This window comes from Equus quagga, chromosome 2, assembly GCF_021613505.1.
Source record: "Equus quagga isolate Etosha38 chromosome 2, UCLA_HA_Equagga_1.0, whole genome shotgun sequence".
NCBI lineage: Eukaryota > Metazoa > Chordata > Mammalia > Perissodactyla > Equidae > Equus > Equus quagga.
The window spans coordinates 95,892,330-95,914,023 of NC_060268.1; the positions used below are offsets into that span (position 1 = coordinate 95,892,330).

At 52.8% G+C, this 21,694-nt stretch overlaps 1 protein-coding gene and 1 long non-coding RNA gene across 2 annotated transcripts in view; one reads left to right on the forward strand and one right to left on the reverse strand.

Moving 5' to 3' along the window:
- TMC3 (transmembrane channel like 3) overlaps nt 1-21,694 on the reverse strand; it is a 33,495-nt gene that overhangs the window by 1,935 nt on the left and 9,866 nt on the right. The window contains exons 5-21 of the mRNA XM_046654227.1: nt 21,463-21,569; nt 20,653-20,751; nt 20,422-20,564; nt 18,900-19,047; nt 17,946-17,989; nt 15,889-16,036; nt 14,407-14,516; nt 11,732-11,810; nt 10,387-10,632; nt 9,586-9,714; nt 9,228-9,295; nt 7,303-7,431; nt 5,085-5,195; nt 4,253-4,378; nt 3,528-3,606; nt 2,316-2,358; nt 267-522 (exon numbers count right to left, since the gene is read on the reverse strand). Of these exons, the coding sequence (XP_046510183.1) occupies nt 267-522; nt 2,316-2,358; nt 3,528-3,606; nt 4,253-4,378; nt 5,085-5,195; nt 7,303-7,431; nt 9,228-9,295; nt 9,586-9,714; nt 10,387-10,632; nt 11,732-11,810; nt 14,407-14,516; nt 15,889-16,036; nt 17,946-17,989; nt 18,900-19,047; nt 20,422-20,564; nt 20,653-20,751; nt 21,463-21,569 (2,065 nt within the window). The remainder of the gene's footprint in view (nt 1-266; nt 523-2,315; nt 2,359-3,527; nt 3,607-4,252; nt 4,379-5,084; nt 5,196-7,302; nt 7,432-9,227; nt 9,296-9,585; nt 9,715-10,386; nt 10,633-11,731; nt 11,811-14,406; nt 14,517-15,888; nt 16,037-17,945; nt 17,990-18,899; nt 19,048-20,421; nt 20,565-20,652; nt 20,752-21,462; nt 21,570-21,694) is intronic.
- LOC124235787 (uncharacterized) lies at nt 247-12,132 on the forward strand. Its single transcript, XR_006887566.1, has 4 exons — nt 247-396; nt 9,601-9,846; nt 10,799-10,877; nt 11,998-12,132. It is a non-coding gene; the product is annotated as an uncharacterized LOC124235787 (long non-coding RNA).

Here is a 21,694-nt window from a genome sequence, read left to right on the forward strand (position 1 = left end):
TGCCTCCAGGCTACATGGCAGGAGGCCTAGGAGGAAGGGTTTGCCCCGTCTGCCAAACTCCGTCCCTCCCTTTCTTCTCACACCAGCTGCTGCAGTTCTTGACCCCGTGGCCTTCTGGCAGAAACAGGATTCAGTGGCCCTGCCTCCTGACCCTGTTGGGGCCTCCCATCCCTGAGGCTGTGTGCCCTGCACCGTGTGGCTCGGGCCATTGCTGGTTGGGGTCTCCGTCAAGGAGGAGATGTCCTGCTGTGCGGCCCTGAGCTCACCTGTTCCCATCTTGCCCTGGCCTGGATTTGGAGACGCCGGGAAGTGACGCACTGGGACTGCTGGTCCCTGGCCCGGGACTCCAGGGTGTGGGTTGGGCGACGGCCTCCACCCTGCTGCTCTTGCCACTGGGTGAGTCGAAGCTGACCGCGGTGCCGTCATTCTGGGGAGTGGCGGAGGGAGCTGAGGACAGCTGGCTGCCAAGGTCACTGTCCTTCGCAAGCCTCTTGGCGCCTTCGTCCTGCGTCTGGATTCGGGCTGTGGGAAGAGGCAGGGCTGTGAGAAGAGGGGCCCCCCGTGGGGGTGGGGGGCGCACATTCAGGTCGGTTTAGCTGGAAGTGTGACTTCCAGCAGTGGGGTCCACACGCAGCAGGACGCACTTGCAGACACACACAACCTGTGGGCCGCAAACACTTTGTGGTTCCAGTCATTTCTTCACAGACATTAGGGGCTGGAAGGGAGTGTTGGAGGAAGCAAATGCACCCGCAGCTTTGCAGACACACCTGCTGATGCCCCACAAGGCGATGTGGGCTATTCAGCAGCTGTGGGGCTCTAGTTCCTTATCTGTACAAGGGACCTGAGAAAGCTCATGTGACAATTATGATGCCTTGGAAACAGTTCACAGAGCATTCTGAGAAATGAATGTGGCCTTGAGCTGGAAAATGGGCTTCGGACAATGAAATGGTGACCCTGAGAACGTCTGCAGAGATCCTAATCTTTGAAGACAACCGGAACTAAGCTTAATTATGCTCCAGGGGCAAATAACACTTGACAATGACAGTGGGGTTTCACAGCATGAGCCGCCGTCTCTCCCCACAGCAATTGCCAGTTACAGGCTGCTCTCTGGAAAGGCAGATGGGGCGAGCATAACCCTGAGGCCCCAGACTTTGTATCGGGCATTTTCCTGGAGGAGAATAAACCCTTCCCCATTAGCTCAGAATTAAACGGGCAGAAGAGTTGGCCCACAGAGGCTTTCGGGGTCTCATTCGCATTCATTTTCTGAAGGAGAATATGGATTGAGCCATGTGAACGTTGCCTAGCATCCTTCTGGCTCACAGCACCATCAGTGGTCCCAGGGGGCAGACACGCTTCCTCTGAGCTGTGCCCACCCATGTTCCCACCCTTCACATCAGACTCCTGCTCCCGACGTCTCGTCCTTTCTGCCCGGAGGCTCCTTTCCGCTCCCTGGTCGGGCCCACGTGGGAAGAGTTTGTGTAGGTGCAGCTGGAGAAGATGAGAAGAAAAACTGGGCCCGTGGGGTTTGGGTTTCTTACTGGGGGATCTGTTTTCGTGGCTGAGCCTGCCCATTTGGCATTCTCTGCAGGAGGGGACAGAGAACAGAACCTAGGGAGGCTGGACCCTGGGGCAGAGACCTGGGGAGAGGCGAAGTGATTCTGAAGAATTAAGGTCTCTGACAAATTAACCTTGAGTTAATCAAAAGGGAGACTATCCTGGGTGGGTCTGACCTAATCAGGTGAGTCCTTTTAAAAAAGAGTGTGTGGGGCCAGCCCTGTAGCTGAGTGGTTAAGTTCGCGAGCTCCGCTTTGGCGTCCCAGGATTTGGCTGGTTCAGATCTAGGGGGCGGATATGGCACCGCTCATCAGGCCATGTTGAGGTGGCATCCCATGTGCCACAACTAGAAGAACCCACCACTAAAATGTGCAACTATGTACCGGGGGCTTTGGGGAGGGAAAAAAATAAAGAGTGTGCAGGCCTTCCCTGGAGAAAGATATCCGAAACGGGCCATTGAGAGGAAGTACACAAAACTGAACAAGATGAAGACATTCTTACAAGTTTTTCCCCCAGACTTTTGTGCTGCTTTATCTCTCCTCCTTCAAAATTTCCTTCTGATTTCAGACACATTTTGGAGTTATTCACAGGCCTGGGTACGATGTAAAAATTGTAGATTTAAACCAAAATTTATATCCCTACATTTTATTGTATTGCGCCCAGTTAAAAAGTTTCTCAGGAATTTTTATCGTTAGCGTACCTTAAACTGCTACATTTTTAAATGCCACAGACTGAGACATCAGCCACTTTTGTGTACTTACCTTCTACCATTTGGGCAACCTTTTTCTTATCTTCAGATCTTGCCTAAAATACAAACGATAATCATATGTTTGTTTTAGATGTAGCAGGAAGCAGTAACAAATACTTTTCTTGGGGGGAAAATGATGTATGCCTCCTTGCTCTGACCTTGGGCCAGGCCTGAACGCCTGCTGCCACCTGGTGACCGTGTGCTCTGGACTCAGGCCTGTCACCTGAGTGAATAAACTCTGACAGCTGAGAGCTGGAGTTTTATCCCTAGCCAGTTCTGTTTTTAGGGGCAGCTGTTTGATGGACCATGTTTAGATTCTGCCAATAATATTTTGCCTTAGACACAAAAGAGAAAATATGGACCAACCAAACGGGAGACATACGTTTCGATAAAAATGCCCCTTGTGACTCCAAAGGCATTTCTTATTTGACTATTTACATGAACGAGTTGGTGTTTCTTTACATGAATGGATATTCGTGGCAGTTATTTTATTAAAAATTGGAAAAGGGGGACGTTCTCTGCACGGGGCTCTGGGACTGGGGTGAAGTAAGTGAGGCGCTCAGGGGCCAAATTTAAGGAGCTGCCCACTGTCGGGGCTGTGAAAGTGCAGGGGCGGTGGGACCCTGAGGGTCTGTGCCTCCCTGAGTTGGCATCCTGGTGCCTCTCTCGCCTTGCCCTGGTCCTGGCCCTGGGGAGCCCTGGGTGCGAGGAGGAGGAATCGTGGAAGGATGGGGAGTGTTGGTCTCGCTCTGACTGTCGAGTGCTAAGGATGGGAGAGAGGGTGACGACAAGCAGCGTCTAAAAGATACGAAACAGTTGTGTCTTTATGTCCAGGCAGTGCCCTTGGGCTCGGAGGTCTCAGCTCTCCGGGATAGGGAACCATCCTTCCTTCCCCCTCCCAGCCTGGCATGGCCAACACAGGAGCCCGGCACACTGAGGGCTCGGTGTGGCCACAGAGGGCCGCTGACAGGCTCAGGGCGCCAGTGAGGTGGCCTGGAGTGGAGGAGGAATGGCAGCAGGCTCCCTCCTGGGCCGACGGGAGCTGACCCAGGGCCTTCTTAGAAAGATCTGGGAGATCCTGGCGGGGAGGGCTGGCTTTACACCCTAGGGTGGGGTCCAGAGTCCCTGTTATTTCAAACTGTGGCCTCACGTGTCCCCCTTGCTGGAGGGGTCCCAGTCAGGGGCTGACGCACATGCACGAGAGCACAGACTTCGCAATACTTGCATTTTGGATTTGCATCTTGAGCTGGTGGTTGCTGAGCTTCAGGGACCTGGCGATGCTCTGCAGGTAGTAGATGAGCAAGCTGGGAGGGAACGGCACGGGGAGGTGAGCACGCTCCGGCAGGCCTGTGGGCCTGTCAGGCCAGGCTCCCTGCACAGTGGGTAGCAGGAACCAGCTGTTCCCAGGCCAGACGTGGGCCACCCACCGACCCCTCACTGAGGACAAAAGGCCTCGGCGAGCTCTCGAGCCTGCCCCCTGCCTTTCTTCCTTCCCTTCTTCCTCCTGCTTTTTACGGCACCCTCCAGTGACCTGGGATTCTGCTATAAGAAAGGAGCACCGATGGGAGGGGCGTTTTACACTGTATCGAGCTACGAGTCCTGGATCTGCTTGCTGTTGCTTTTCCTTTAAGCCAAAGCAAGCAGAAGCCACTCAGCTGCATTGAAAAATTCCTTTTCTAGATTATTTAGAGTTCGGAGAATAAGATGATGATAATGGCATCCACCCCCATTGCAGTGGCCTCAGGTTGCCCGCGTGCTGTGGACAGATCAGCCACATCACCTCTGCGGCTCCCCCGTGAGTCAGGGTCCCCACTTAGATACTTGGGCTCCATCAGCGGCTTTCGGATGGATTCACTGACTTTATATCATCATTGGAAAGTGGTGGTTTCTTGTTGGCCAAACGTGCAGAAATCCCCCAAAGCTGGCGGGGAAGGTGTGGGCAGTACTCACAGAAGCAGCAGCACGCCCGGCAGGATGACCACAGGGCTGCTGACGTACCCCACTGCAGAGCCGAACCACGCCGGGAAGTCCTTCTCTATCGTCTCCGACACAATGTCGTAAATCTTCTCTTGTCCACTGTGAGAAAGAAGAGCGTTTATCCCCAGATGGGATTGCTTTTGGCAGAAGGATGCTGTGAGCAGTCAGAAAGATGGCCACATGACTGCCGTCCAGTCCTCCAAGTCGGTGACAGAGCGAGAGAAAATATCCTGGTGTAAAAGATACACAACCTTCCCAAGACAATTTCAGAGCAAGTGGCCATCTAGTCAGTATGTGGGTCTGAAGGTGGGGCCAATAGTCACATTTTGCGTGTGTGTGTGTTTTAACAACGTATACAAAGACTGACTCTAAATATTACACGTATTCTGTATCAAGGCTGACTTAAAGCGAATGCTGGGCAAAGGTACCTCGAGATTCCTGCCTTGATGGAGCTGATAATGCAGAATGGAAGAGGAGGTGGACCAACTTTTGGTAAAAGCTTTCTGAGTTCTGGGAGGGGAAGGTGGACCAGGTAGACTTTCTTTCTAGCCCTGGAGCAGTGTTGCTCCTTTCTGGTTTTTAAATGGGCCGTATCTGTTAAAGGCGAGCACAGAGAGGATCATGCTCCAGGGTGGCCTGCTGGTCAACACAGCGCACTGGTCTCAGATGGAAAGCCAGGGGCTTGACATCTTTCCGTGTCATTAACCTGGTCTGAGAGCCAGAAGGAGAGTTCAGTTCAACGCAGGGGTCCTTCCCACAGCCGTCGACGACTCCGGGCAGAGCCGAGGGAACCAAAGTCACTCACCTGAACGGCCCACAGTTTAGAGATGGCTTGTATCGGACGATAGCGAAAATGGTCGGCAGCATGCACAGGAAGAGCATAAACAGGAGCATTGACAAGTAGAAGTTGTTGGATCTGCAAAGAAACCCAGTGCCACGTGTTGAGTTCACTCTACAGCCAGTTGCCGATGAGATATATGCCCGAAGAACCGACACAGAAAGCCTAGCCCTGACCCTGCAAACAGAAGAATCCTGCCTAAGAGAGGGTCAGTCCTAGGTCACAGGCAGCTTGGCAAACTAGAAATCAGGGGTCAAAGGGACTTCACAGACCGTCCAACCCAACCCGTTCATCTACTAAACATTTTTTTTAATTAAAAAAAATTTTTTTTTTTAGGAAGATTAGCCCTGAGCTAACATCTGCTGCCAATCCTCCTCTTTTTGCTGAGGAAGACGGGCCCTGAGCTAACATCGTGCCCATCTTCCTCTACTTTATATGTGGGATGCCTACCACAGCATGGCATGCCAATGGATGCCTGTCCGCACCCGGGATCCAAACCGGTGAACCCTGGGCCACCGAAGCAGAGCGTGCGCACTTAACCGCTGCACTACTGGGCCGGCCCCTCACCTACTAAACATTTACTGGGTGCCTGTCCAACTCAAAACGTGGGAGTGGTGAACCCATGGCCTCCACCCAGTGAGCTCAGTTCACAGAAAAGTCATGAACCTTTGTCCCACGCACCCGTTCCCCCTAAGGGTTCCCTCCCCCGTTCCCAGCCTTGAGCTTGTCTCCTGTGTCTGAGGGCGGCAGATTCTTGACTCTCTCACTAGGATGTGCCTCTCATCCTCTCTGCTCCTGGCTGCACAGGGTAGATGTTCTGCATCACTGAGCCCCAGGCCCCGGGCTCGAAGCTGGTGTCAGGGAGCTCGGCGGTCCAGGCCTCTCCTGGGGCAGCACAGAGCCACCTGGTGTTCAAGGCCCTGTACACAGTTCTGAAAACAGAGTGGTCAGTCCACCTAGAGACTGTCTACCAGCTCTCTCTGTCTCTCTTTAAGAAAGTAGACTGGACCAGAACAGAGTAGAAAATACAAGATTGCACGTAGTAAGTAGGTGTTAATTTGTGACAGCTTTCTCTCTCTCCCTCCTCCCGTGTCTCTCTCTATATCATATGTATACATTTGTGTGCATACTCATTTATATGTACATACACAGGTATTCATGCATGTATACATGTACATGTAAGTGGATATACACATGCTTATGTGAATTATCTATAAAAACACATACAGACATATGAGCACGTGCATGTATGTGTCCTGGTCACTAGTAAAATATAAACACACTGTCACTCAGGTTATAGTCAAAAAGTTTGTAAGCCGCTGATACCCCCCCACATAAATAACTATTATTTCAAGATAAAATAAATGAGCTCTGATCGAGGAGTTCAAAAATGTGTTGTGAATTCGCCAAAATGGCTAAAATGGAAAACACAGACAAGAACAAGTGTTGGCAAGCTTGTGGGACAACCGGAGCTCTAGAAGGCTCCATAGAAGGCTCGCGGAAGTGACACAGGTGCCGTCTCCTAGAGGCTCGCGTGCCCCACGACCAGCAGCTGCTCTCCTAGATGTGCCCCCGAGAAAAGGCACCTCTGAGGATGCTCAAGGCAGCAATTTTCACTACAGCTGATAGTTGAAACAACCCACGTGCCCATCAAAAGTAGCACGGGTGGAGAAACAGAGGTGTGTTTACTCAATGAGACGAACCTCACAAGGACAATATCTGGGGAAATAAGCCAGAAACCAGAGCTCCCACGTGTGCAACTCCGTTCAAGGGGAGTCAAAAGCCAGGCAAAACCAATTGTGGAGGCAGAAGTCGGTGGGGACTGGAGCTGAGTACAAGGGGGCGCTTCTGGTTGTCGTTCATGTTTTCAATCTGGGTGCTGGTCACATACTCGTGTTCAGTTTGTGAATATTCCTCAGGCTGGATATTTACGATTCGTGCACTTTCTAAACGATTGTTAAACTTCAGGAAAAAGCTTAAGAAAATATGTGATGAGCTTAAGAGGAATGACGACTCATTCCAAGGGTGGGGCGTCAGAAATGGCTTCAGGGAGGAAATAATTTGGAGGACAGACAAGGTTGCAACAGGCAGAGAGCTGGGGAGACCCCCCTGCTGGAGGTTGGCCTGGATCAGGCGACATGGACGATACGAGTTCTGGTCTGAAGCCGACCCGACTCCCACTGACCTGGAGGCTCGAAACACCTGCTGGTGGGGCACGTTGCAGGTCAGCACCGCCCAGCTCCTCAGGTACATGAGCCCGATCAGCTTGAGGACGTTGAAGGCAGGCAGGCAGGGGGAGAAGAAGGCCCCCATCCTGGAACCAGGAGGGGCGGCTAGTCAGCGTAGGTTCTCTTCCCATCTAAAAGGGTTCTGAGATGCTCTGCTTAAAGAACGGGAGAAACCCCCAAAGCTCTGACACCCCAACCCTCTGCCTTCAGACACGAGTCACTTCTGCAGGTGAGTTAAAACATCCTCTTTGCCCTGCTTGTCTCTGTCTTCACAGTTAGCAAGAAAAAGCCCTCTTCTGCTAGGAGGCCAATGATAGGAGACCACAGTTTGGGGCAAGCTCTAGATTTCGCCCGTCGGTGCCGAGGGCTGTGTTAATACCCACAGACTTTCAGGTCCGGTCAGCGTACGCCCAGCAGCTATTCTGTTGGGCCTGGTGCCAAGCACCCTCCCACATTTCAGCTCATTTAATCTGCTGCAATCATGAAAGGAGGGAGAAATAACCAAAGTTTATAGAGCATGGTGGGCGGGGCCAAGGAAATTAAGTGGTTTCCTCGAAGACATGTTGCTAACAAAAGGGCGACCCTGTATCATCCAAATTGAGATACTTCTGAGAGCGACAGATCTGGAATGACAGGCAAGAACTGGACCATCCCAGGGAAACGGACACGTAGTTACCCTGCAGATGGTGTCACGTGTGGAATACAATCCAGACCTTCCAACTTTAAGGCTACACCTGTTTATACTGGATGTGTATTCAACACAATACTTCCGGAATTTTGACTTAGCGGTAGGAAAATAAGTGTAGACATACGGAAATGTTTAATAAGTAAAAGCTTTTAAAAAGAAACTTTCTGTTTCTCACAGATGGCGGGCAAAATATCACTGGCTGTGTGATGTTAGGCAAGACACTTAGCTTCTCTGTGCCTCAATTTCCTCAAATTTAAAATGGAGAAGATAATATTAGTTACCTTATAGGGTTTCTATAAGGATTAAACTTGTTACTACAGGTATAACACTGTCTTATGTCTACCAAATGTCACGTGTTATTTTTAATACTGTATCTGTGAAAATATTTTTCAAAAGAAGTAGACTGTGGGAATATAGAATTTGCTTGAAGGAATGTCACTTTATAGCTCTCGATTTCCCATGTGTTTCACGGAAGGATTATGAAGAGAGGTTGTGTTTTCTGAACGTACGGAACATTCGAAGTTGTTCTTTCTCTGTTTGCTTGTGTTTTAACAAACAGCACTATCTGTAGTCCAGGAGGTAAAACCAGAGATGAAGGGGTGACCTGGGGAGCTCTCCGCTGGCCCACCAAACACACACATCTACGTGGACCAGACGCCCCTCTGAGCTCTTTGCTGTCTTTAGGAATGGGATTGCGTTGGCCGGAAGTCGCCCTGTGTGGACGGACTTCCCGAGATTCCGGCCTCTCCGCAGGGTGGGTCTGCAGTCCAGGGATGGCCGTGCCCCTGGCTCAGTGTCTAAGTGAAAACGTGGACGCACAGGGGACGGACAGTGGGTGGCTGAGGGCAGGGCTGGCCACGCCTACAAGTCCCCCTGGGGGGTTAGCGGCCTCTTCTCCCAGCTTCCCCTGGTCCTCCCCATTGGTTCCTGTGCAGATATTTTTGGCTGTAATCATAGTGGCCTAAAAATGGACTGTTTCCTTTCACCACTCCTTTCTGCAAAATGTTTTTAGAAAACCATTACTTTTATTAAAAAAATTACTATCCATGTGAAACATTTCAATTAGAAACTGTTGTGTTCTTCTTAATTCTTATGATTGTGTTTCTTATGGTCACATCCCAACCAGAGGAAGTAAATTCAAATTTTAGCCCAGCGGAGATGTAAGCAAAGCCAGGAAGAGGCGTTGACACCTACCAGATCATCCCTTGGTTGTAGACCAGATGCAGCACGTTCTCGGCTATTTTGAATTCCCCGTATTCAGGCTACAAGAGAAATGAACTCCCGCATCAGAAAACGTTCCACAGTTCTTTGCATAAAGCAATTCCTGATGGTCACACACATAGACTCTTGTCCACGTTAGCAGAGATCATTGTCTGGGTGGTCGTCTCAGCAAACAGAACAGGTAAGAACGAAATGGAAACGCAGCCGTCTATGCCATTTCCCTCCTCCCTCACGTATTTTCCCTCGGCCACGTCTGTCTCCCAGTCTAGACATCAGAAAAGCGTGGATCTAGCCAGATGAACGTCCTCGGTGGACACAGCCTCTTACTTACAAACTTGCTTTCCAGGTCCCAACACCAGTAGTCGCTCAGGTACCGAACGAAAAGCCCTCGGAAGAAGTCTATGAGCAGGATGCTGGCCACCGTGAAGAGCATGTCGATGATGGAAAGCTTCAGCATCTCCTGAAACACAGGGTCCTCTACGCCTCCGCGTCCTGCCCTCCACTGCCCACCTCTTCCTTCCTTCCCCCGTCTCTGTTCATGCCCATGGGCTTGAACCATTGGGCCTCTCCAACGGCACGTAATGGATGCTCAGTAAATATCTGCTAATTTGAATTTTGACACCCAAGGCCAGCATTACACGAAACCGGGAGAGCATCTCAGGTCTGTGGTTCTGTAGCCACAGCAGACTACTCGGGGCCTGGGACTCAATTTCATGGGATAATTCCTCGGGCTTGAGCTTCTCTACAAGTTGAGGTGTCGAAGGTGGAAGGCAGGGCACAGAGACTGGAGCAGACGCCGGGGTTCGGGCTTTCATTCTGCTCTCTACCATTTATGTCCCTGAGCAAGTTATGTAATGTCTTGTGCCTCAGTTTCCTCATCTGTGCTTAAAGGGATGGTAATAATAGGACTCTTACAGGACTAAGCACTTAGAACAGAGCCTGGTGCACAGTCAACACTGCTTGAGGCTTTGCACCAATTATTATTATTAACTTTGAGGCCTGGAAAACCGTAAACCCTCCCCGAAGCTTATTTTGCTTTTCTATAAAACGGGGATGGCAACACTTCAGAGAGTTGCTGGAGTTAAGGGACGAAACAGATGAGGAAAGGCTTTACAGGGGGACGGGGAACCACCTGCCCAACGTATGTTTCCCAGCACTGGTCTTGCGGCCTCTGGGTGTAGACGGTGGTCCTGTTGTCCTCTGAGAGAGGCAGGGTGGAAGTCGGGAGGCCAGCTTCCTCCAGGGCCCACGTGCTGTTTCTCCTGAGCCCCATCCCGGGCCCAGGTGTGGACCATTTCCCTTCCTCAGGGGCTGTCCTGGTGGCAAAGATGACGGTGGAATCTACCCAGGGACTCGTGCTGTTTTTGGCAGCAGCTTCCTGGGGGGAGAACGGGGGAAGGAAGAAAAGAAGATTGTCCACGTAGCTGTAAACACAAACCCACCCAGCCACCAAGGGCATCACTGAGCTGTTGGGCAGAACCTCTCTCTGTCTCTGTATCTCTGTCTCTCACTGTCTCCGCCTCTCTTTCCCTTTCTGTCTCCAGCTTGGCAGATGGCCACTCAACTCAAGTCTGCCCCGATAATGAACACAGAGCTGTGATGGACACTATTCATCCGTCCCTAGTAAGTGTCAGAGGCGGTCCCAGGTTGGTACATGTTATTGCTTCCCATCCTCACGAGAGGGTCAGGGAGGGATGATGACCCCGTATCACAGAGGAGAAGACTGGAGCTCAGCTAGCGGAAGTCGAGCGCCCAGGGTCCTGTTGCTGGTCGGTGCGGGCGAGGACCCAGTCTATGCAACAGGAAAGCTTGGCGCGCAGCCGTCACTACCTGCGGCCTCTTCCGCCTTGTACGCCGCCTGCATTTGGTGCTAGTTCCGTGTGGTCTGGGCAAATAGCCCTGAGAGAGCTCCTTGTCCTCTGTGCCTCCCTTCCCCGCATCGGGACACCTTCACAGGTGGGGCAGCTTTAACTCGAGCTCCAAAGCTACTCTGGGCTGGGAGTGGATGCCCACGCTGGGCTGGCAGCGGGCCCACTCTGAGCTGTGCCCCACGAGGGGCCCGTCTTCTCCCAGCTCCCTGAGTGAGTCTCACAGCGGGCCACGCTCCCTGTGACCATCTGCAATGGCTGTCGATGGCATCTCCCGTGGGATTCAAGGGAATGGGGTAGAATTGTGGAAAGACATTCGGGGCCAAAAGGCCGGGGGCTCATCCCGGCACTGCCTCTCTGTAGCCATCAACCCCGGCCTCAGTTTCTTTATCTTGGCAATGGGGCCAATTTTCCCATTCTGGCCTTGAGAAGACCTCAACTGAGCTGAGCTTTGCACATGACGAAGGGAGTGTAAACATCAACAATGGTGATGACCTGCGTGTGCATGTGTGCGTGTGTGTGCACTTGCGGGTGCACGTCTGTCTACGTGCTCCTGTGTGCACATGCGACAGTGGCTGAGTGGGCGACCGTGCAGGACGGAGCACTCACCTCGGTGCTCATGCTGTTGACTTTGTCCAGGAGAGCGATGATCAGACTGTAGAGGTTCCCCAGATACAGCACGAGGACCCTGAAAGCCACAAGCCATCTTGAGACACAGCCCCACACAGGGCAGCCCATGGGCCTCGACCCAGCACAATTTAGGGGGGACTATTGTGGTTATGCTAAGACTGTAGCCGCCGCCCTTGGGTTCCCTCAGAATCACATTGGGTGCATTTTAAAAAATACGGAATTCCTGAGTCCACCCTCTTCTGCAGGTCCGCATGGTGTCTGGGAATCTTACAGCCTCCCCGGCGATTGCACTGCAGCCCGTCCTCAACCAGCACTTAAGAAGCACAGTGTAGTGGGAAGAGAGCTCTGAGGTGTCCCGTCAATTGTACGTGTCTCTGTGTCACAGTTTCTGGTTTGTAAAGTGGTTTTCTAGCATTATCGCACCTGATTCTCGCAACTCTGTGGGCTACGCATCGTTATTACCCCACCTAAGGGACAAGTGCACTGAACCACCGACCCGTCCAAGTGCACACGGTTAAGCAGAGGCAGCGCGCTGTTTCAGGTCTCAGGGGTCAGGTGTTGAAACAGGCTGCACCTTCAGATGCACTGAGGGGTGAAGCGGGAGGCACCATGGGCACAGCCGCACCGCCTGGAATCTGCCAGCATGGCCTCCACCAGCCAACGACCCACACCTGGTGCCGGCCTCGCCTGAGCTGGATGGTTTGGGAAATGCATCCGGGAATTTCTGGACGCAGCCTTGAGTCTGATCAGAAGGTTGTCCTGAAAAACTGAGATGAGGAAGGAAAATGGAAGGCTCGCAAAGACCCCAGGGGACAATGATCAGCACTTGAGAATCACGAAACCATAGCCAGTGGGTGACAAAGAGAAAGGAGGCCCTTCCTCTCCTGGGGTGAGCAGAGAGCGGGGCCAGGGCGTCTCCGGGCGTCCCTGTGACTCACGCTGGCTTTCCCTGTGGGACTGGAGCAATGCCCTTGGCCTCATGCTGGGAGCTTTTCTGCATTCGAGGTACCTAGTCAGGGCCCAGGCCCCCAAGGAGACTCAGCCAGTGCCGGCCGAAGGCAGAGCGAAGGATCTTGTCTCCTGCCCTCTTGGGGGCCCGTCGCTCTGGTTCTCCCTGAGTCTTGGATGGAAGGTAACACCGTCTGCTGATTAGTGGATGGAACCAAAATAATTGTCTTGCTCTCATTACCAGAATTAGGCCTAATTTGTCTCGGGTGAGTCTCTTGATGCCTCTGTTTCTTCAGTTTTGCACGTGAATAACGAGGCCAATCTGCGTAATAGGATTGCCATTAGACCAAATGCAATAACAGAATCGATTCTCCTCGACGCCTGCTGGTGAGGACGGAGCGCAGAAGGCGCCTGCCTCTCCCAGGTCAAGAGGTGCTGACGGGAGCGCACAGTCCCAGGGGCGGAGCCGGGGGCCGAGCGTCGTCCAGAGCTGCCCTAGTCAAGAGGTGCCGCAGACCCCTCGCTCCTTCTAGTCTTGTTTTTCCTTCTTTGAAGTGACACTTGGATTTCAGGGGGTGGCAAACTGCAGCCTTCACGCCCAGTGCCACCCTCCCCTATTTGTCAATGGGGCTGCGAGGGACACGCCACACTCTCGTTTACATCTCGCCGAGGGCGGCCTTCACCTCCAGCCGCAGAGCCGGGCAGGTGGGACAGAGACCGTGCGACCCGCAAAACCCAACATATTGACTGTCGGGTCCTTTACAGAAGACGTCTGCCGACCCCTGAGTGGGAGCATCTCTTCCCAAAGTGGCCCGTGGGAACTCTGTCCTGGGGTCGAGCGTGATCTTCGCTTGTGATCAGTGTTACAAGAGGAAGCACGAGGAGAGAGAAGCAGACGAGGGTGGGTGGGAGGCAGTCAGAGCTCTGACAGCGCCCGCTGCCCCTCCAACCTAATGACACGCCCACACCTCCTCGTTTCATTCACAGAGAGGCGACAGCTCCAGGAAGGAGAGGCTGGTTTCTCGGGAAGACAGAGATGAAGCAGGTGCCAAAAAATGACGTGTGTCATCCTGACTCCACGGGCTGTGTCTCAGGACGTCCTCGCAGACTCACCTGCCCCATGTTGCTCAGGTCTGCATTCGCCACCTGCTGCCACACCCACGACCATCCCGACGGCCCCAGACGCTCCCCGGCATGTCCTCAAGAACCTGTGAGTCTGTGCTTTTGGGAATTATTAGCAAAGCGTTATTTATGTTCATCTCATATCTGGAAAAATGACCCGGAGCTCTTTCACCGCTCGTAGTCGATCCACGGAGGAACTCGGCAACGAGGAGAAGCGGGCAGGCTTTCCATCGTCTTTCCGGTCCTCTTCCTCCTGGATCTGCTTTTTCTGGCTGTGCCTCCTCTTCTCTCCTCTCCCTCCCTCTCCTCCTCCACGTCCTCCTCTTCTTCTCTCATTACCTTTGCATCCATTTCTCGTACCCTTGCCCTCCTGGTTCTTCTCCTGCCCCCTCGTCTCTCCCTCCTCCTTCCTGCCTTTCTCTCTGTGGCATCCTGCTTTTCTTGAGAGGCATCCACGAGGGAAATTCTCTGCTAACTTTTGGGGGCAACGAAGCAAGCCCTGGCTCTCACAGGACTTAGGATCCCCCCTCGGCTCGGCGGACGAGTGACCCACAAAGTGGCATTTCCCAGCGGGGCTCCCCTACCTGGCCAGCTGGAAGCGCAGGGTGGTCCGAGGGTGGTACATCTCCAGGGCGGCGATGAGGTCGAAGGCGGATGGTGCCAGCATGGTGACGAGGGAGACGACCACGCTCACCTGCCGGGAGAGCACAGGCAGACCTGAGCGACCCCAGCCCCCAGCCCAGCCTCATACCCCTCCCATTCGGTCCTTAGCCTAATAGCTGGTCAGTGGGAGTTCAGAGTCACGCGGTTCTTGCACCGAAAACCTGCCCCAAATCTTTGCTAATTAGCGGTTTCAAAAGGCCGCTCCCGCTTCACCGTGGGTTCATTCCTTTTAGGAACGCTCCTCCACCGGAAGACACTCCTGTGTGCCATTTGGCACTCACTATCATTTCTGCCACATCTTCCAATTACCATGTCATTCTATTCACGTTTCGCTGGGCTTGGATGGAAGATGGAAACAACGGCAACAATTAAGAGCGGAAAAGGGAAGGCTGAGAGTTAATTTAATATGCTTTCTGCACACGGAAGATTAATTATCCCGAGAATTATGCCTGGAACTCGTTTCTCCGCACTGCGGGAAAATCTAAGGGGAGATGGAGCTGGTGCACAAGAGGTGTGAGCTGGAGGAAGAAATAATTTCTGAGTATGTCTTTAAAAGTTTATCTGTCTGTAAACCCACAGGCACATATTTACATCACCTGCTGAACTGACCTAAAATAGGAAGTTATGGGAAAAGAATACCTAAAGTAGTTTCAGATTTAGAGAAATTATCACCCACTGAGGATAAATTGATAAGCATCACACACTTTGTTTTTTAATCCCCACGGATGATATCATTTTCGTAGGAGTCTGAGAGGCGGCATTTGTGCTATTTCTGCCTTTCAAATATTTGCAGGTAAATTGAACCAAGGTTTCAGGACCCTATATTATTAAGAATTAATATATTATCTTGCTATATATTATATTTTTATATATTATATATTTTATTAAGAATTATAGCATCACTCGTAACCTTCCTCTTGGTAATTTTCTATTCAAGGGAATATTCACATAAATGGAGGGGAATGAGATTTTGAAAACCAGCCGTTGGTGTGGAGCTAGTGTGGGAAGCGTTATTCATAGTTTAGAATACGGAAGCTGCCCGGGTGTACAACAGCTGGCACGTGGTCAACTTTGACACACGATGGAAACAATGCGGTGGTCAACGCAGGTCTGCGGGTGACGTCGATTTCTGGAAACGTGTGTGGGAAGAAACCACGAGACCAAAGCAACGTGCACTCAGCAGAAGTCAAAGGTACAGGCCATTCGGACACTTGAAGGTATTTTCTTTCCCAACCGAGACCAGAGAAAGCATCTGGCCGAGCCTGGTGTGGCCGCTCGGCTGGAAGCCCTGCAGCCCGTGCACTGGGACAAGAGCACTGACATTTCTGCATGGGGAGGTTTCTAACTCACTCATTTAAGGACCCCCGCGGGAACAGACGAGCCGGCCGCATGTGCGTGAGTACCTCGTTCTTCTCCCAGAGTGTCAGCTCCTTCTTGGACTGCTCCAGCTTCTGGGACCGGTCCACCACGAAGTAGATGAGATAAATGCTCCCAGCCAGCGACAGAAGCACCAGGATGTTGGCAATGACCCTCAGGCAGATGGTCACGGCTCTGCGGGGAGAGGCAGGCGTGAAGACGGGGACACGGGGTCTGTGCCGGGCGCCACGGTGCGCAGACAATTCCAGTGATTTTCCGCCAAGTGGATTCTCTGCCTGAAGAATCTTTTACCTGCCTCAGAATTTCTCGTTCCTGAGGAGATCAACAATGAGTGAGAAATCCAACCCACCAGCCAGCTGCCCCATGCGGCCACCCCAGAGGAGCCGGCCAGCGGGCACCAGGCACCCGTGGGAGGCCGAGGGCTGTGTGCACACCAGCCTGCAGAGCCCGCTGGCCGCAGGGGCTGGGACAGGAGGTGTGGCCTCATTCCAGGTGCACCATCCCCTCCGTAAGGGGCAATTCACCCTCTGGGCGGCCTTGGGAGGTCATGACACCTCCCTCTACAAGCCTCTTAGCCCTTTATCTGCACAAGGAGGAAACTCGCTCCCAAGAGGAATGAGAAGAGTTGCCTGTGAGGGAGAAACCTAGATAGAGAATCACGGAGCCCTGGGGATGGAAAACCTGAGAGAGAGCGAGGTCCACTCACACCGTCCTGGTGTTTCCCAACTCCCTCCTGCCGCCAGGCCGTGTTGGCATCGTTTGTAAGGTCATTCTGCCCTCATGGTCCCCTGAGGCGGGTCATGCACTTGGGGTCCCCCTTTCCCCCTCCAGCAACTTCTGGTCCTTGTGGTGTTTGCAGCAGAAAATGTGGGTGACGGCCTGGGGTGGGGCAGCCCCTCAATGGCCGGATCTCCCCCTTCCTGCCCTCTTCCTTCCACATCCTGTTGTAACACCCTGAATATCCCAGGATGCCTCCTACCCAGCTATTTTCCTCAGGTTTTGACAGAATCAGGAGGATTCAGAACGCGTTTGTGGAAAGGAGATGAGAAACAGGTGTCTGTTGATTTGTTTGCCCGGAGCCGTGAATCGCGGAATCAGACAGCTCCGTGTGGGAACGGACTCAGGACGGTTGTGGTTCTCAGATTGGAGGGAACGTAAAAGTCACCCGCGTCTGCAGGACCTGCTGGAAATGAGGACTCTTGCATCCCACTCCCGGAGGTCCTGGTTTAGCACACGGGGGTGGGCGCTTGAGGCGTCTGCATCGTCAGCACTGGCTGGCAGCTGACTCTGACCTGGGCGGGCTGCTCCACCCTCCGAGAAGCCCTGAGGGACCCCACTTTTCACGTCCTAGGAGGGGACGTGGAGGCCCCGGAAGGTCAAAGGAGTTTCCCAGGCCCTGGAAGCTGATGCCAAGGGGAGGGCTGGAATCTACCCTCCAACTCGCCCACGACTTCCTCGCCTGCTCTCAGGCTGGGCGTGCGTCCTCAGCACCCTGCTACAGCGCTCCTCTGCACAGGCTCTCGCACCATGGAAACCAACCGTGGGGCTCATGAGCCAGCGAGGCTACAGGATGAGCGGGTGTGTCTGCCCCGTGAGGTCGCTGCCCTTCCCTGCAAAGGCCCTTCTGCGTCCTCAGTCCTCCGGCCAAAAGGCCTCGCCCTCACCAGGGAGGCCTCAAAACCTGGAGAAGAACTCAAACCTGAGGGTCCTGTTGGAGGGCTTGTCAGCAAGAATTGGACGTTACGTGTCCACGACCTCAGAGACGTCGCTAAATAAAATTACTCTTGGCTTAACTAGAAATCGGTGCTAAAATACTTGTCTATCATCTAAGTAGAGGAATAGGAAGCTGGTTGACTTCAGAACTCTTACCATCCACTGGATCCTCAGAAGGAGGAGCCACTCCTGCACACCGCGATGGAACACGGTGGAGTCCCCACGTGTCACCTCATGAGAGGACGGACTTCAGGAAGAAGGAAGAGCTGCCTGACAATGTGTGAAAATAGGGTGTAGACGGCCTGGCAATTCTGGTACCAAATCAAAACAGCTTATCCACGAATTCAGTGTGAGGAGTCTCGGTACTTACAGGTTTTTGCTTTTCTTCTTTTCCTGTTCCTCCAGTATCGCCTCCTTTAAGGAAAGACACACGCGGCATTAGAGCTTAGCACTGTCGTTCATCATAAGCCTGTAGAAATGTTCTATGATAAAGATTTATCCAGTATTTTATTCACAACCTCGATGTCTAGACTTCACTCTAAGATCCTATTGATATCAAACGCATTATACAATAATAAATAGATAAAAAAGGAAACTGGGAAGAAGAAAAAGGAGACGGAGGAGTCAATTATTTAGACAATTGGAACGATCTAGATAAACTTTTTCTCAGAAGGGGGCACCATTTAGCCGTCTGTGCTGGTCAGCAGACCCTTCTCTGACTGCTTTTGACTGCGCGGCTCCTACGTTAGCAATGAAATGTATCTATTAATTTACAAAGGACTTCCACGCCATATGGTAGTAACCATTGTGCGAATTATCAAAAATACCAAATTGAAATTTTAGAAGGATGAAATAAAAAAATAGGGTGGCGCAGTGGTTGAGTTCGCACATTCTACTTCAGTGGCCCCGGGTTTGTCGGTTCGGATCCCTGGTGCGGACATGGCACCGCTTGTCGAGCCATGCTGTGGTAGGCATCCCACATATAAAGTGGAGGAAGATGGGCACGGATATTAGCTCAGGGCCAGTCTTCCTCAGCAAAAGAAAAAGAGGCTCGGCGGCAGGTGTTAGCTCAGGGCTAATCTTCCTCAAAAAAGGAAAAACTGAAGAGAAGTTCCCCTATTTTCCTCCTGCGCTCCACCGGCCTGCTTGGTGCCCGGCGGGCATGTCACCTCTCCTTTTAGACAGCTGCCCAGGTCCATGTGCACCCAACGAGAGGGGGCTGGCTTCTCCAGCAGGGGGCCAGCGGCTCCCGTGCCTGAGGGCGTTCGTCCGGGGAGCCCTGACTCCACGCTCCCCGCCTAGCAGCCTCGGGCTCCTCACTCACCCGGATGCTATTCACAATGGCGGCTGTCTTGCTCTCTGCGGCCTCTGGGTTGCCGATGAGATAATCCCAGGCACAGAAGACCCGCCAGCAGAAGGTGTAGTTCTCATTGGAGGCGCTGGCGAGGCTGGTGCGGGAGTTCTTCGCCATCCTGAGAAAAAGGACAGAGGACCCGTCAGGCAGGAACAGGGTCAGCAATGGGCTCAGCCACTGCGAGCCACATTGCGAACCCACACAGCACCTCTGGAGGATCAGAACCAGGCCTCTGGGCGAAGCCAGCAGTGCACCGGCGGGGTGCAGCCCCCGCTCGCGTCCTCGCCGAGCCCTTTGAACAGCGTGGAAACGGCAATGGCCCATTATGGGGGAGCCTGGATGACAGGTGCTCCCTCCACGGCGGTGGCCAGGAGGTCACCAGAGGTGTGTGCGCCTGGCGCTGGCCATTCCGGCTCCGTGCGGCCACAACTGTGACATTAATTCTCCCCTTGGAGCTGAATCAGTCTTGAGCCCCCGCCCACTGAGGGTAACTCTACCCCGTGGGGCCACACACAGCGCGTGGGGTCCCTCCTGCACAGGACGTTCTCGGAATATGTGTGAAGCAGGACTCAGGGGCCCTCTCAGGGGAAGTCCCTGTCCTTTAGCCCATTTCTCTCCTTATAAGATTACAAGCTTTTTCCAGCTTTTTAAGCTGGAAAACTTCCTGTGAACCGAAGGCCCCGAGTCACCGTGCATCTATCTCTTCCGGTTTTTGTTTGAAGAAGATGATGCCGATGATGACCGTTTTATCGTTTTTTTTTACCCCAAGCACTTCTCTCTGCACTTTGCTAAGAGGCCGCAAGAGGCAGGGTCGTGAAGTCAGACTACGAGCACAGCCCAGAGAGAGGCAGCAGGCGAGCCAGCGTGGGGAGGGGCCGAGTTCTCCTGGGCTCAGAGCCTGCCTGGGGTCTGTGTCTCTCTGGTTCCCGCAGGGAGGCACAGAATGTGAAAGCTCCAAGGGAAGCCTGCATTTTTCTGAGCCAACCTGCCCATTTTACAGCTGAGGCCAGAGAAGGAAAGTGAGTAGCTTCAGGACCCACAGAGGGAGCAGGACCCCTAACCCCAGCCGTCAGCCTCGACGGGGGACCAGACGTGCGAACCGCCTCGCAATACAGACGAGCTCGGATGGTGCAGAATTTGTGGCTGGCTTGCAGGTAAACATATGGCCACAGGACGGTGTTTGGCTTTCTGCAACCTCTGGTCACCTAGACCATATTGTTCATACCTCTATTAATGCAGTTCCTACGTTGCCTAAATCGACCTTAACTGGTGAGTCTACCTGACTCGTCTCTCCAGACCCAACATGGAACCTGGGACGAAGCACCACGTGTTGTCAGTGGTGGTTGAAATGAGTGTCTCTCTCTCAGCCTCGGGCTCCTCGTCTGTGAGATGGGTACGGTTATGCCTTAACTCTGCAGGGTTATCAACGACACCGAATGAGACCATACACGGCATTCTTGGCAGGCGTTTTGAGAAATGGAGGCAGCCGTACTTTTTCAAGAGAATGATGAAGCTGTAAGCGAACACGGCCATCCCCACCAGGAAGTACGCCAAGGGCAGCCGGTAGCCAGCCCTGCCGATCCGCCGCTCCCGGCCGTAGTAGCCATAGAAGAGGACTGAGTATTGCAGGTAACCCTGAAAGAAAGCACGCATGTCATTTCCGACTCCAGGTCCCGTTCACCCCCTCCTTCAAGGCAGGAGCCTGGCCAAGCCTTGGCCTCACCCCCAGGGACCAGACGGTGTCCAGGTCTTGGGCTGAAGCTACGTGCTCCTGGGGGATGGTCTTGCTGGCCGTGCTTCCAAAGGGCTGGCCGGCAATGAGCTGGTGAGAGAGGAAAGGATGTCAGGTGGTCCTCTGGGTGGAGGCGACCAGAAGAAAAGGGGCAGCGGACCTCCACACGCCCGAGAAGATGCTGCACAGGAGCGATCTCTAGGGGTAGATTCCTGTTTGATTCTCGTTGATGGAAAATTAATCACGGGCGGCCAGATTTTCTTTCTGCCTGATCAGGGACTGCCCAGGTGTCCTCTCTCTGAGCCGGGTGGATTATTGAGGTCACTGGGTTTCTGTGATGGCATGGGAAACCGCCCCATTTCTTTTGTGAGGATGAAGTTGAATTGAGAAACGGGTTTTATTTTAACACGATGTTGGCAAACTGGCCCCCGGGCTGGATCCAGCCTGTCACCTCTTTTTGTAGGGCTGGAGAGCTAAGAGTGGCTTTTGCGTTTTTTGATGATTGGGAAAAACAATCAAAAGAATAATATTTGGTGACGCACGAGTTATATGAAATTCCAATCTCAGCATCTGAGAATAACATTTTATCGGGATGCAGCCGGGCCCATTACGGCTCACAAGACTGCAATGTTTGCTCTCCGGCCTCTGCAGGAGGAGTCTGCCGTGTGCTGTTGTGGCACAGATCCTCCTTCCCGCACGGGTAAAGGGGGACGTCAATACATGAAGTCGTTTTAAGCTATGGGTCTAATATCTCTTCTTTTGAACAAACGGCTCTTTTTTCTCTCCTGAAATAGTTCTTACCTCTGGAATGACGATGAAGGCACCTGTCATAATCGTGAGCACAATATTAATTCCAAACAGCCATCTCAAGAATATGAAATAGGAGGCAACGCCCGATCCAAAATGACCTAAAGAAAGACAAGACAATAAGGACAGTTCATATGAAACCCTCACAGGGCGGGAAGTTCCCCGTGAAGCAACACTGTAATTTTTCTTAATCAGCAGGACGTAGACCAAGAATGCCGTAATTGTA